This window comes from Ruditapes philippinarum, unplaced genomic scaffold, assembly GCF_026571515.1.
Source record: "Ruditapes philippinarum isolate M1 unplaced genomic scaffold, ASM2657151v2 ctg252_1_1_1_1, whole genome shotgun sequence".
NCBI lineage: Eukaryota > Metazoa > Mollusca > Bivalvia > Venerida > Veneridae > Ruditapes > Ruditapes philippinarum.
Genome location: NW_026859757.1, coordinates 262,751 through 278,969, shown reverse-complemented (window position 1 = coordinate 278,969; position 16,219 = coordinate 262,751). Strand labels below are relative to the sequence as shown.

The 16,219-nt window shown below is 32.8% G+C and overlaps 1 protein-coding gene across 19 annotated transcripts in view; it reads left to right on the top strand.

Annotated features, from left to right (window-relative positions):
• Nucleotides 1–4,344: 4,344 nt before the first annotated feature.
• Nucleotides 4,345–16,219, top strand: part of LOC132757814 (dual specificity protein phosphatase CDC14A-like) — a 41,627-nt gene continuing 29,752 nt past the window's right edge. For 8 of the 19 annotated variants that reach the window (XM_060749246.1, XM_060749245.1, XM_060749242.1 and 5 more), the window contains exons 1-4: nt 4,347–4,690; nt 11,069–11,159; nt 11,567–11,642; nt 14,711–14,803. In XM_060749246.1, coding sequence (XP_060605229.1) covers nt 4,642–4,690; nt 11,069–11,159; nt 11,567–11,642; nt 14,711–14,803 — 309 coding nt within the window. In that variant the 5' untranslated portion in view covers nt 4,347–4,641. Of the gene's footprint in view, nt 4,691–11,068; nt 11,160–11,566; nt 11,643–14,710; nt 14,804–16,219 lie in introns of all 19 variants that reach the window. The other 11 variants (XM_060749232.1, XM_060749250.1, XM_060749249.1 and 8 more) reach the window with 3 other exon arrangements.

Sequence of the window (16,219 nt, the reverse complement as noted above, 5' to 3'; positions counted from 1 at the left end):
TTTGAAGTTTATCTTTTATTGTCTTTCATTGTTACAGGCTGAAACTTTAGGACTGTTGATACAGTATACTGCATACTGATGTTCCGTGTACTGGTGTTTTACATGTTTAAATAAAGCAAGAAAAAAGTCGTGATGGTCATGCGATAAAACAGTTACAGAATAAATACTCAGACTTCACCGGCTGGTATCAGCGCATGGGGCGACAAAAGGGTCAATCATGGAAATTAATCTCGACGTTCCGTCTCGATTAATTTCCTATGATTGACCCTTGTTGTCGCCCCATGCGCTGATACCAGCCGGTAAAGTCCTCGTATATATTCTATAACTATTACATATAAAAATTTTAAGAAGTACCCACAGAAATACACCCATTAGATGCCGTTGAAGAAGCTGAACATAAATAACCATTTCACGAGGTAAGTTGATGCATTTTTTCTAAATTGCGAAATAATAGTCATCTTTCCAGCTCATTTTCAAAATATAATCTAGGAAATATTGTCCATAAGTATTCGGTTGTATATTTCAGAGGTATATCTTGTACGCGTATTTTTTAAAACTAACGACAATGTAGTGATTTTTACTTAAAGGCACATTAAATTATGCCTCAGAAATCCTTCTTTATTAAATTCTTTAGAAATATAAAACACATGTTTAATAATGTTTTAATAATGAATTTAGAACATGTAAGATATTTAACAGCTGAAGAAAGTAGTGCTGAATGTGCAGTAATGTGTCGTAAAGGTAGCAAAGTGTAAACAAATAGTATTTTGACTTCCATACAAAATACTAGTTCTGGCTTCCAAAACTTTATAAGCCGCTTTTTAACATTTTTGTTTTTCATCAGATGCGGCATGTCATATATATAAACGGGTACGCTGAAGACCTTAAGCTAACAAAATACTAATTCATTATAATTATACCAATTGCCAGCAAAGCAAAAGATGCAAAGATAGTTCATTTATATGGCAAATAAGTATTTTTTGTGGAACTTGCAACAAGACACCAAATATTTAAAATTTTGAGAAATAAAAATGATAGCATTTCTGACGCATAATGTGCCTTTAACACTACTTCCATCTATTAATAATTACGCTAGAATATTATGTTCATATACGTGTAGTGATTTACTGAATGGCTTACTGGTCAGAATCTCCTGTAAAACGAAGGCATTGTTTAAAGCAAAAAAAGAAAGAATACTTTGATCATTGTTTCAGGTTTGTCCTCGAGGTCAGGATGCATAAAATGGCGATTACTTTCCACTGGAGTCAACATCTTTATAATAACTGCATTTTCAGATTTTGAAAAAAAAAAAGATCGAGATAATGTTTAAATATTAGAAAAAGTCTGTAAACTGTGTAATGTTTTGTTTTGCTCTTTTTCAGGTATGCTCACTTTATTATTTGAAATAAAATAATAAACTGGGCATGCGCGAGAAAGTGTACTGATACCTCATTTAGAGCACCCCAAAGCGTACTGATACCTCATTTAGAGCACCCCAAAGTTTTCCAATACTGAAATTTAGAGAACGCCGATCTTCAAAGGAAAGTTGTGGCGGTCATGCGATAACAATGCAAATGTAAGAAATGTTATAATACTACTTAAGACAAGGGAGCCATTTGCCCAAATGCCCTCACTTTAGGACAAACTTATTTGTGTAGGTAGTGTATTGCAAGAATTTGAACGATGGTGGTCACTAGACTATACTATATGCAAATTTTACCTACATTGATTGTCCTAATTTCATAGCTGTACAACAAACAACAAAAAAGTAGGTCACTAGGTCAATATTTAGGTCAACAAACATCAGAGTTTAATTATACACTTTAAACTGCACATGGTCGAAACTTCATAGCACAAGCTCAAGAAAGTAGTCAACTTGGTTAAAGACTATGTCAGCTGATATCAACGACTATTTTTACATCTAAAACTGTACAAATTGTCCTAATTTCATAGCTGTACATCAAAGGAGAGGAAAGTTGGTCACTATGTCAAAATCAAGTCCGGCTCATATCAAAGTTCAATTCTATGTCTAAAACTGTGCGCATGTTGCAAATGCCATAGCTGCATATCAAATAACAAAAAAGTAAGTCACTGAGACCCCTAATACAGGTCAAGTGTTTACCCCCCGGCTTTAAATTCAAAAATATTTTATATAGGTCCCCAGGCAATCTTCTTGTAAATTCTAAAACTGGCTGTCTCGGTTTCAGAGAAAATTTTTGTTTTTTTGTTTTAAATGCATTTAAAATTCTGACCCCCAGGGGGGATTATTTTTAACCCTGGGTAAAGGTAAAAACTTTTTTATGTTCGTCATATATTAATTAACTTAGAAAAACTTTAGAGGGTAATTTTCCTTAAAAATTTTTTTTATGTGTAAAAGAAAGGGGAAAAGCTGTTTGCGAAGTTTTTGCTCAATTAGTGTGAGCGTTTTGCAAATCGCCAAAAGGGGAAGATAGAATAGAATAATTTTTCCAGTTTAGAAAAACGAAGCATATCATTAGTCCTGTTAGGTAAGATAACCTAATACTAAAATTTGGATCAATCACAAATTTGTTTGCATTTTTGGATTGTTTAAAACAATAAAAAGCTATGATCATAGCGGCGAGTCAATCGAATCCACTGCCGTCTGCGTTGAAATATTTTATTTTATAAACATGCAATAATAATTTCCCATATTTCCAAATTATGGTTAATTTGTGAAAGTATCATTCAATACGATGCGGTGCCGTTGTATTATGGGGTCGTTTTGCACACATTTATAAGTACGTGTTTCAACCAAAATTAGGCAAAAGTGGCGTCCCCTCGTCAAACTGTACAGAAGGTTTTGCATAAACGGCAATGAATTGCATCGTGTGCGTGTAATAAGTTGAAAGAGCACATACATGTGACTCCAGTCTCACTATAAGTGTTTCCAGTAAAACATTAAAACATAAAACAAAATTCAGTCATATACTTATACCGACAACAGCGAACGGTCATATTTTATCCACCGCTTCTGCGACGAATACTCCACCGCCGCTGCGATGGACCCACCACTTCTGCGAAAGCTATGGCCAGTGTTGGCAACATGTCATTTTAGATTACATAATCGTCAACATTTACCAAAAATATCCACAAGTAAATGTTTTGTAAACGCTCCAAAACCATACATATAAACACATTTTTGTTAAAAAAAGAACACATTTACTTATGCTTCAATGATTTGGTTAAGAATAAACTAAACTCATAAATTCACTGGTTTACGATTACTAAATTGGTATCGCTAATTATGAAATTACTATTTCTTAGCTCAATTAATTCGTCATCTCATGACAGTGCTTTCAATGGATCACAAACAATTTTAAAGTTCCGGGTGTGCTTAACTTATTTCCAAGTGTATATATAGTAAGTGATCTGGTACATTTTTTTTTTTAAATACTACATGCACATAATGTGTCTTTACTCTTTTATTCAAAAGAAGGCCAGCGAAGATCTACCTTCATGATAATGGGAAATATCGCGGTCTCTTTTGGCCATTTCATTTGATATTGTATGTGGGTTCCAAACTGTGAACACAATGGGTAAATGCGTCTATACTTCATGAGCTCGCAAGAAAGGATACATCTTGAATTAAATTAACTTGCAATAAATCATACAGTGGTGCCTGTTCTCGCAGTAAACCATATACATCGAATTATAAAAAGTAGAATGAAATGATTCAGTGTTTTCCCGTTTACCCACTGTGGTAAATGTATAGGGACCTACTTGTCCGGTCGAATCTATCTATCTTTCATGATATCTTTCATACTTTTGAAATCATTCTACTAAATATGCAATTTTGAGAACAATTCTTAGTTAACAAAGCCGCGGATTTATGCGTGACAAAGAATATTGTAACTCTAAAACTACTATACTGTAGATCTATATTGTTTTCATGATAATATTAATGTCCCCTGTTTGTGCACAAGTGCTCCAAAATTCACTTGTTTTGAAATCATTCAACGTAGAGGTCCAGATAATTAATTTAATAAACTCTTTTGACAAAAAAAGACAAAAATTCTAAAGAAAAAGGGGTATATAACATTGCTTTCAGAATAATACTGTCTGATAAATGCTTCTTGTCATGATGAGCAGGCATTTCAACCATTAAATAGTTTGAGTAATGGGCAGCATAGCCGTTCAACAGACTATATAGAGTTCCTTCCATAGAAGAACTAACTCCTTCAGAACTGTCGTAACAGTATTCGCGATTTATCTCCCTTCTCACACATTGATGGCTTGTTATTACTTGATTATGAAAGCGTTAGTCCCATTGGCTGAAATTTGAATTGTCATGACGACTGTTGTTGTTTAGTAATTGATTGGTCTAGACATGTTCACGTGACTGGTTTTACGTTCGATTTCAAACATGGCCGCTGTGGATAAATAAAGATTTGTGACAGAAGATTTTATCGATTTATCCAAAACTTCAGGATTTATTTCAGATTCTCGAATATGGAGATATAATTTCTAAATGGTTTGAAGAGTGTGTTATTATTTTAATTTTCATACGATCAAAAATTCCGACAGGAGCCGATAAACTTTTGACCCTAATAAATTTGTTCGAATTGGCTCAACAAACGTCAAATAACTAAACATAAAACGGCCCTTGCATTGTTATCAAAAATGGCAGACGAGCAAGATATCATTGGCAGTGCGTCGGAATTTATTAAAGGTGAGAAATAAGTATTAGAATAAAGTAAATTGTATGATTTGTTGAAAAGTGTATGTCGCTAGTAACATACATACGGATGACCTTGGTATTTTTCGTATACAGAGTTAAAAAGTAAATTGATTAGTGAATTTGAAAGAATTGCAAAAAGTGTTCTTTTACTGTATTGTTATTTTCTTAATTTATTTTTGCTTCATGATTTTGGCTTTTGCTCTGATGTAGTTTTAATCTGCTCTGACTTTGTACAGACCTTTTTATTTTATTTAGAAGGGTAGCAGAATGAAATATATTACAAGAATGTCCTAGGAGGTATTTTAGGGACCTTTGTGCCTCCTTACCAGAATGGGCCTATACAACTAGCTTCTACAGTGTACATATATGGCTAATAAGTCACTAGTCCAAATATTTATATTTAAACCGCAGATTTGAAGCTATTTTGTTTATTGGTCAAATCCGCTTTATCTATTTAAAAGTCCATGCACAATCATTCAAATTTCCCATGTATAACAGGGTTCTCGGGGACGCTTATTTCGGCGTCCCGGTACGCATGTTTATTACAGCTGGACGCAAATATTTCAGAGCAAGGACTCCACGTACGCTTAATTTTGCCTGGGCGCATAAACATTACCGATTGTTTACAACCACAAATGCGGCAGCGCGTGTCAGTCTAAAGATAGGCGGTCCTATGCACATCGACCCGTGAAGCGATTAGCCAATCAGCGATAACGCTTCCCAGGGTTTTACATCTCTTTGAAATTTTAGGGGTCCAGTGGATGCACAGCCTAGAAAAGTAGGGGTCCAGGCCTGAATTTTAGGGGTCCGAAATTATATTCACTATAAAAGACTATGAAGACCACTCTATTTTGCATAAAATCACTTACCTGTGAGAAATATGCATGTATATTGTATGTTTTCATAACTTAAGAAGTATGATTTCAATATCTTTTATCACTAGGTTTTTTATAGCCCTTTACAAAATGTCATGTGCTATTTCCAAGGCTTATTTAAGTCTTTGAGTGGCTGGAATGTCAAGTTTTAGTAGCATATTTTGTTATTGATAAGGTGATTACACCAACAGACTGAAAATTTGTACTGATCTATTTGTAAATATTTTAGCTGAACTAGTAATCACACAATAGATATCTTTACAGACCAGTCAGCTAAATATGTTGCGTTTTTAAAAATATCATACAAAAAGGCCGACGAAACCGCTTTTGCACCTCCTCATAATTTAAGTTCCCTGAAACCATTATATTTATAACACCAACGATAATAACATACCCAGTAACTTAATTTCTTTAACACTACATGAAAATAGGTTTGCAAAAAGCACTACTTTTTTATTATTGCCGTTCATGTACAAAATACATTCGCCGAACTGGTAGATCGACATTTTGGATACGCTAACCAATAGTAATTGCTTGTTATAAATAGTCTGTCTAAATATAGCAACAGAAAAACCAAAAACGGCTACCTAAAATAGATTTTACGGTAAGCGTCATCAGTTACTGTAGCTTGCACGATAAACGTCATCAGTTTCTGCAGCGGGCACTTGCAAATAGCATGCACAGTAGATTTCAATTATGTTAACTTCAGAAATAAACAAATGCAAGCATTTCTGCACGCTGTATTAGATTAAAATGGAATTTTGTGAGCTTCGAGAAGAAAGAGATAAAATCATGTTGGGTCAGAAACAATAATATCTATTGTCTAGGATTATTTTTGTGCGTACACTTGGACGCAAGTGGATAACTTATATGCGTACATGTCAAAATTTATGCGTATAGGGACGCAGAATTCTGCGTCCCGTAAAACCCTGCACTTCCGATCATTATCATGCTAATTGATCAGACTAATGTATACACGCGCTGCACAGTACATGTAATTACCAGATATAACACGAGGTGATAATTTTATATCTTTGATCAACAGTTGATTGGAAATTAGCAAATTTTACTGACAAAAGGATAAAATTATCGACTATTTACGCCGCAAGTTTAAAGACTGTTTTCTCAAATTACAAATGAGTGTAATTTTGAATGATTGTCGAATATTTTGGGCATTTTCTAGGCACAATTTTGCTTTAGTTTCATTCTTGCAAAAACTTTCTATAAGAGTATTAAGAATTTAAGATATTGTGCCGAAATGTCAGGACAACAAACCAAAATACACATACGCTTTTCTTTGATATTTAGATTTATCCCGAACATCGACGATTTCACGTTCGTCAGAAACCCTAAAATTTCACAAAATTTCTCGGTTTCCAAGGCAAACATGCGAAAGAATTGTCCCTTAATTATTTAATCAACATTAAATCTTTAAATATCGATCTTCAATTTGCCCCCTTTTGAAGATATTTGCTAAAATAATTGTCGATCGGATGAATCTCTTACACACTGTGTGAAGCTGTACACTTTTTTTCTATTCATTACGCTAAACGCTGCCTATATACATTTACGTTTTTTTTTACAAATATAAACTTTTTGTCTTTAGAGTGGACTTATTTAACCAGAATAAAATTTGATTTGGTATAAAAGTGAAAAAAAAAAACAAAAAAAAAACGATTTCCATGTGTTGTTGCATTATAATGAAATAATTTCATAATAAATATTAACAACAAAAGTTAACAATATTTATACTATGTAGTTTAGAGTTTCTTTTGAATAACTATAAACTTTGGAAGTCTCTTGAAGATTCAAAATATCAGCAATACTATTGTGAGCATTATATGACTAATCTGTAAACATATTAATTGCGATGCGCTTTTGGACTCCAACTTCTTCAGGGTTGGGAGTCCATGTACTCCATGTTTTAAAGTCCTAGTGAGAACCCTGTATAATGTTACAAATAATGCTTGGTATTCATAATCCTATCACAAATGTGTAATTTTTCATTCTCAAAAACAACTGATACAACTTTTACACAATCTGGTGTAAACAGCCTCCATATTGGTGTGTACTGCGTATAGCAATGATTACAATAACCTTTTTTTTAGACAAAATTTTTACTGCATGCTTCTGTCAGCGCCTAAACACAAGAGAAAAAATTTCCTTCAGACTAATTTCGTATTATGTTTTACAAGTGACATCATAGTGCAACGTGGTATTTCCAATATTTGTGGTCAACTCAAAATCATTAAATGTCTTTCATACATGTGTCTTCTTGAATAAATAAATAAACCTATCTAAGTAATTTTTGCATATTTATACAGTTTGGAGAAAAAATGCTTCTTTTTTTTGCAATCAGTTTTTGTGATAAATAACATTTAAGTTGCGATTTACCAGTAAATTCAAATCGACTTGAGAAGCATGTCATTCTATGAAGGACTAGTCACTCACATACGGCTAGAAATTTTAGCTAGAAGTACAGGCCTGTACTGCCAGACACATGCTTCTAAATGGGAAAAAATAGCTCTGGTAAAGTAAAGTTTTATGACAAAAAACATTAATGAGAATACAAACTTGTGTTTCTAGAAGACTTTACATAATATAATGAAATATGAACTTTTAGAGGTTTTCTGCTTGATATATATATAAATTCTTAATCATCATTATTTCTGTAGACAATATAGATCATAAGATGTATGACACTTGAAAAAAAATTATATGACTTGTGAAAATTTTGGCCAAAGAGTCTTTGACTCGTGAAATTTTGACCCTACAAAGAGCCCTGTTGTGACACATCATGACAATGTTGTATAACTGTTAACTGTTTTTACTAACAGTTCATTATGCATAGAAAAGCAAGTTTTGCTAAGGATTTTGTGGACCTTTTTGAACTTTTGAAAATTCTTCATTGTCCAGGCTCTCCTTTTTAGCTCGACTTTTCTATGAAAAGGGGAGCTATCCTACTCGCCCCGGCGTCGGCGTTGGCGTCACACCTTGGTTAAGTTTTTCGTACCACCCCACTTTATTTCAGAAGTATTACAAGTATGGCTTTGAAACTTACCATACTTGTTCACCATCATAACCTCCATCTACAGACAAGAGTACATAACTCTGTCAAGGTTTTTGACAGAATTATGGCCCTTTTTTGACTTAGAAAGTGTATTGAGCTTGGTTAAGTTTTTTGTACCACCTCACTTTATTTCAAAACCATTGGAGGTATTGCTTTGAAACTGACCATACTTGTTTACCATCACGACCTTCATCAACAGACAAGAGGACATAACTCTGTCAAGGTTTTTGACAGAATTATGCCCCTTTTTGACTTAGAAAATACATTGAATATGGGTAAAATCCACTTATTGCCTTAACCCTTTGAGATATTGCTTTGAAACTTTTAATGCTATTTCACATCATTACCCCCATCTGTACGCAAGAGAAGGTAACTCTGTCAAGGATTTGTTTTAAAAATTAAGGCCTTTTATCGACTTAGAATTAAATTTATTTAAGGCTCAACTCAGTTTTTTTTTCTTTCTTACCAGCCCTCTTTTGACTTAAACATTTCAAACTTTGCTGCAGTGTTCAAGGGTATCACACAATTCAGTAAAATAATTCTTCACTAAATATCTTAATGCTCATGGCCATTGTTCACTTTAAAAATACAGAGATTCTTGTATTGCCTTTTACTGCAAAAACTTTTTTTATTGGCAAGCAATAAAAAAGTCGAGCGCGCTGTCTTACGGACAGCTCTTGTTCTATCAAGCATTGCGAATAGTCCTATCAACAGTTCTTGTTTCATTTTACCAACTGGATGGGTAGTGCTTTAAGCTTTAGTTTAAAATCGCATTATTTTGACTTTTTCCAGGGTATGTTGTTTTGTATGTTCAAAGCAACTTATTTCTTATACCCCGGTCACATATTCACGGAATACGCCCACAGAAGAGCCACGGATAAATTCCAGCATCGTCCGTAGCTACCCGTACTGGTCAGTAGCTCTTCGTATTGTAACTGTAATCAATTGTAGTAGTCCTTGTATATCCGTAGCGATCCTTGACAATTTTTGATCATGCACAAAAATTTGCTACGGAAAAATCAACCATAGCGTATCCCTGATAGTCCGTATTAAACCGTACTGATACGTACTAGTCCGTACGAAAACCGTACAAGTCCGTATTGATTCGTAGTCAACCAACTTGCCAAGGATTTCCACGGTTTGGTACAGAGAACTACGTATTTGTACGGTTACCCTACGTATAAGCTACGGTTAAAATACGGATTAATAAGGAATTGTCACGGAAAGCCAAGATCGTAATACGTTGTACTACAGAGAGGCAGGGATTAGCACAGTCTTATACGGTTTATTGCGTTGCAACACGAAACGGTACGGAATGGTACGGTCCACCACTGTTAAGTACGGATGAATTAAGTATCATGTACTTTTTCAAGGGTATAAATACTACCTTCTTGTTAAAAACAGACATATTTGCGGGAACATTCAATAAATGATAATTGCCATTTACTGGCTGCAACTTAATGTTAAAATGGCTCAGAATGAGGAGGCAGTGGTCGAGCTGCTTGATGACATGCATAGAGGTAAAAATATATTAATATCGTACTACAATTCAAAAGTTATAGAATAACATTTAATGTTACATATTTTACAAACATTGGATCGTGAAATTGGAGTAAATATGTACATAAAACGAAGTGTCTCATAAGCCTCGGGCGCTGGCCCATGAGTGATAAGATTAATTAACAAGTTTTTACATATTTATAAACGTAAACATTCACGATGATTAATATAATTGTAAAAGGAACAGCAAATTTTAAAATTAAAAGAGAAGCAGTATTGCTTAATGATTACTAGTCCATATCTAATCAGGTAAGACAGACGAGATGGTGGACTAGAGATGAGCTTTTACGAAGACCGCTTCATGTTTAGTATGAGGCTCTCATGGCAAACTTGTTGTGGATCCAGATTCACTTTTATCTGACCTGATGTGTCTCGGGGTTCGGACGCGATTAGGCCGAAACCTCTCCGCCAAAATCATTGAACTCTGCAATTTGTTTTCTAGGTGTTCTTTTCTTGTGAGGCATTTTGAAAATGAGCATGCAAGAAGTTGTGGACGGATGTATAATTAGGTCCGTATAGATCTGTGGCAATTCGTTCTTCTCCGTATCAGACCGTACTTATTCGTACTAACCTGTGCTTATACCCTAGCAGACCGTAGTGCGTCCGTCCTGATTCGTATCGCTCCGTATCAAGCCGTGTCGGTCCGTAACAATTTGTGTCTCTCCGGGTGCTTTTGGTGGGAAATCCGTCAGACTCCGTACTCATACCGTTGTGTGTCCGTACTGGAACCGTAGCGGACTACGGAATTTCACATTTCCGTAGTAATCCGTGAACGATTAGACCGTAGCTCTTCCGTGGCATTATCCGTGAATATGTGACCGGGACATTACCAATAACTAAACCTAAAATTGTGTTTTCTTTCAGATCGTCTTTACTTTGCAACTCTTAGAACACGGCCACGTTCATCAGCACACACTCACTATTTCTGTATAGATGAAGAATTGGTTTACGAAAAGTAAGTTGATTTTCCTTATATATAAATGTTAAACATTATTTAATTGTATTATATGAATTTGTGAACAACTACCTGTCATATCTGGTGTTTGTGAGAATTATTAGTTCTTGCAAAAATGATCCAATTACATCAGTGACTAACTACATGTATTGAAGAAAGAGAATACATATTTTGTTGAACAGTTTGGTAACTCTTTTACATGATTAATTGTGATTAACAATAACATTCAATATAGAAAAAAAAAACCTTTTGTTATTTTGTACAAACTGTGGTTATTTAAGTTAGAAGTTGCCAGGTTGAGGTAATTTAGGTTGAGGAATTTACATGTACAAGAATTGGTTTAGGTTTTGATATGATTCTGATTTGTTATATACATGTGAAAAAGTAAATCTTCTGTATCATTTCAGTTTTTATGCAGACTTTGGGCCTCTGAATATGTCAATGTTATACAGATATTGTTGTAAACTCAATAAAAAATTAAAGGTGAGTTTGTTTTTTCTAAAGCAGTTATATTGTAACCTCTGACAGAACAATAATTATGAACATTTAGGAATTACATTACTCAACAGGCACTGTTACTATATTAAGCTTTTATGAAATATATACAAATAATCAAAGTTATAATAGAAAGCTTTTACTGGAATTGTCATATTTTGTTTTTTTTAAAGAAAATCATGAATGAAAAAATCCCACCAATACAAATGTATCAGTCTTCATCAGTACATGACATTATAAACAAAAATAACAGGAAATGACATCAAAATGTAAAACTTTTCTTGCAACCTAATCAGCAGCAAAACATACAAAAAAATGCATTATAAAAAACAACATACAGTGTAATAAGTGAAATGATATTAAGCCTCATGAATAATGAATTTATCAATACTGATTGAAAATTCCATTAGATATCATTAATAAAAGATAGTTAATTTACTTTATTTTTAACAGTTTATGTACTATGTATTGTCACATAAAACCAGCCCTATTGATTTTGAGCAATGTTATTCCATCTCATTTTATTTAGAATCTGCTTATATATACAATCATATACATGTATATTAAGTAATAAATAGCAACACCTTATAATTCTTCAGATCAACATCAATTAATGATTTTAAATGTTTTCCCCCCTTTCTTAACTAACCAATTCTGGTTCTGTTAATTTATTTTGATATTTTTGAAAATACCTAACATCATAATTGTAGAGAATTTTCAAACCTCCCATGTACATGGCCTGTAAATTATACATTCAGTTTAATTCAAATATAAGAATATATTTGGGTGAACAAATAAGTTTGTTTACAAACCTAGTAAGGTTATATACATGTACAGTGTTGATATATCTACTGTTTACTACCTGTTACAGTGAGTGTGAAGTAGGTTAATGGTTTCAGTATGTAACCATGTCAGTTACCTATGTAATCTCTTCATTTCATGTTTTTCTCATCTTACTACAGGTAAATAGTGTACACAAATTAGCTACTGTTTGGGATTGGGCAATATTGCATCTGGTTAACAATTGTTACTATATTTATGTCAGAAATGGTTTTCATACACAAGAGAGGTGTTGTTACTGTTCTACATGTCCTTTATTTTCACATCTGTGCATCAAGCTGCATACTAAACAATTTCCTGTAATATTAGGGAATTAATACATATAACTTCACTGTCCTGCTGTTAATCAATGAAAAAAAAGAAGATACATATAGAAATATTAAATCTAGATTAAGAAAGAATGCAGGATTGTTTGGTTATGATATCAAGCAATATATATATATCTAATTTATAAACAGAAAATATCATGTTATTTCCATATTCTTTTTTATCACTTCCCAAAAGAGTGATAACATTTCTCTGGGTATGAATATTGGACATAGAACATAAACATAATTAAATGTTTTTGGGATGAAATGCTGCTTTTAACTTAAGTAGGGTTTTTTACTTTAAAGGACATATATATATACAAACATATTTTTATCAAATAGATGTTTTAGAAGTATTCTTTTTCAAAATTCAAACAATTATTTTGTAAACTATAACAGCAGTTTATAGCTTTATACACTTAAGTATAGAAAACTATTCCCTGGTCTAACCTGCCTAATGAAGTTTGTGTTTATACTGCTAGGAAGCCTTCTAGTACTTCAAAATGTAAATGTCTCGCAAGTAATCTGTGTTACTCTGCTTGCTTTCTACTTTGATTGTAAAATCATTCTTGTTGCCACCATGATTAAAGAAAACAATATCATATGGCAGACTTGTGAGATACATATCATGGTCTGAAGTGTATTGATTTTGCCCTTACTAGATGTATATTTAAATGATATCATTATTTTTTTCATTTTTTTTTTTGAAAGACGAGTGCCTTTTTAGCATTGAAAACAAGGTTCACATGTGATTGGGGTTGAGGAATGAATTTTACCTGCAGTTGTACATGTCAGCTGTTATCATACATTAAATCCATATGTTGGACTGTACAATATTTTTATTAGCCTAAGAGATTAGAAGGTCATACAGAGTTCTAATCCTGTAAGTTTGTTCTCATGTAGTATATCTTACCTTGGAGATATGTCATGTAATTCTCTGGAAATATTATGTTTCTGTAATACAACTTTATAACTAAATTATTGATAGTGTACTTCACTCTGACTTGAACTGCTGTATTCCTGCCCCTCTCTTCCCCCATCATTTTAAGTTGGTCAGTATTCGTCTAGCTTGACCCTCTGATAAAAATGACAAGTAGAATATATCGGTATAATTAATGTAAGGTTTGTCTCTCAAATATGTTTGTTCATAGCAACACTATTAAAGTAATTGTAGTATTGTATTGAGATAATGTTGGACTGTCATGATGCCTGCCTTAATCATTTGTCAGAATTATTTACAAATAATAAATATGGACACTTGATAACTGAATGATGTGGTTTAGTATGCTTAATTTGTCTGGAGCACAATTTGTAGTGGTGCTGGGGTATTCAAATGATTTTATCTAATATTTTGTATTTTTTGTTTCATATTATATTAGAAGTTATTGATAACTAGTCTAGTTTGTATGTTGAACTGTCCAGAATAAGAAAATCTATGTCAGATTAACATGCTAAATGAAGGCTCTAATTTCATCATTTATTGACTGTCATTTGTATGATACAATCAAAACCCTTGAAGCAATTTGTGGTAAATTGGAAAACAATTTGCCACTGTTATCATATTAATCAAGTTATGACATTTACTGGCTGCTTGCCATTGTAATCATATCTGTCTCGTTAACAAGATTTGAGTGTGTTAGTGGACAAAACTGTTTATGTTATAAGTGGTACACAAACATGACATTTTAAGGTGCTCTGCATCAAAATCATAAATGTGTAAGGTCATTTCAGGACAGGCAGACTGTGTCACATGTATTAGAAACCATCTTGCTTAAATATTAACATGCACAGTAATGTGTTTTCATACTGTTTTAAATTTTAAACAGGTACTCAAAGCTGCTGAAATATCGCTGAACATTTAAATTATAAATGTACAAAAATAGTTTAAAAAATATTTTATATTTTCAGTCATTTTCATTGGCAAAGAAAAGAATAGTACATTACACAAGTTTTGATGCCAGAAAAAGGGCAAATGCTGCCTGTCTCATAGCCAGTTATGCAGTAAGTATTAAAAGTTATTGACTTGACTTGATATGAAACAATAGAACTGCATTACAGTATGAATGTGTTTAGCAGCAGTTTGTTGTAGTGTTATAGCTATATACTGTTCCATGACAGCTGCTGACCTGTCCCCATAAATAACAGAGGAACCTAGTCCTTTCTAAATGAAAATTTCAAATTATTGAATTAGTTGTGAAGGAAAATATTTAGTGTAAGGTATGATCTGATCAAATTGTCCTTGAAAAATGAGTTTTGCCTAGTTTCAGAATTCACATCTTAGTCATACTGACTTACATTGACTGGCTAAATTAATCAGATGTATATTTTAATAACAAAACTGGAAAAAAGTATAGGTAGAAGATGTATATTAAGTTTAAAACTGCCATTGAATTTAACGATAGCTCAAAGTGTACAAATACACTTATACAAAAAACGTAAAAAATTACTGTACATGAGTTGTCTATAGTGTTTGTATTATGCTTAGCCTGGCACACATGTTGGTGTGTGTAAATATACTTATTCATAGGGGAATTTATGACTGTAATACCTGATTTTACTATTTAAATAAGTTCCTTACATGATATTTCTTGTGCTCATGGTTAACTGATTGTGTAATCTTTATTATGTCATTTAGATTGTAAAAGAGTTTGTTTACATAATGATATTTATTCAAGAATACATAAGTTGAATCTATAAGCACTGCAGTTGTGATGTTTTTGCTGGTAGAGCAGGAAAAAAGTCCTTGTTAATTTTTATTCTATCAGATTATTATATTTTGATATATTTCAATTATGTTTGATTCATTTTGCAAATTAAAACGTTTTAAATTAACCTGTACATGCACCTGCTTGAAATTGATGTCTTTGCTTTATAAATTCAAGTTGGCCATCATCATTTTATGTGTTAGCAATTTCAAAATTGTAAAAGAAAGCTACAAAAGTATTCCCTTTGCGTAGGATGTCACGGTTACAAATGACAAGTGCATACATGTTTATTGAATTGAATATTTGAATTGAATTTAAGATGATCAATTTCTCTGGTAAGTAATCTCTATTACTGACCAGTAGTAGCTTATTGAAAATACTTGTTCTTGACTGGTATTTTATCTACCAAATCAGTCTTGAGATATATTGATTTATAAGTGAAAAGGTTAAACCTGAACAAATTTAACAGCAAAACAATGCCCCCTTTATGAAAATACATGAAGGTGTTAACACACTTATACATATTATATAGCAGTATTAATGAATAATGAGATCATAGTGTCGCTATGTTTGACCTAATGTACAATATTTTGTCCTGTTTCATGGTGATCAGTAAGTGTAGGGTTTAAAGTTATTGATAAAGTCTATCATTTCCAAAAATAATTTGTGTTAAGGCATTTACAGTTTGTATTATTGATCGTTAAATTGAATA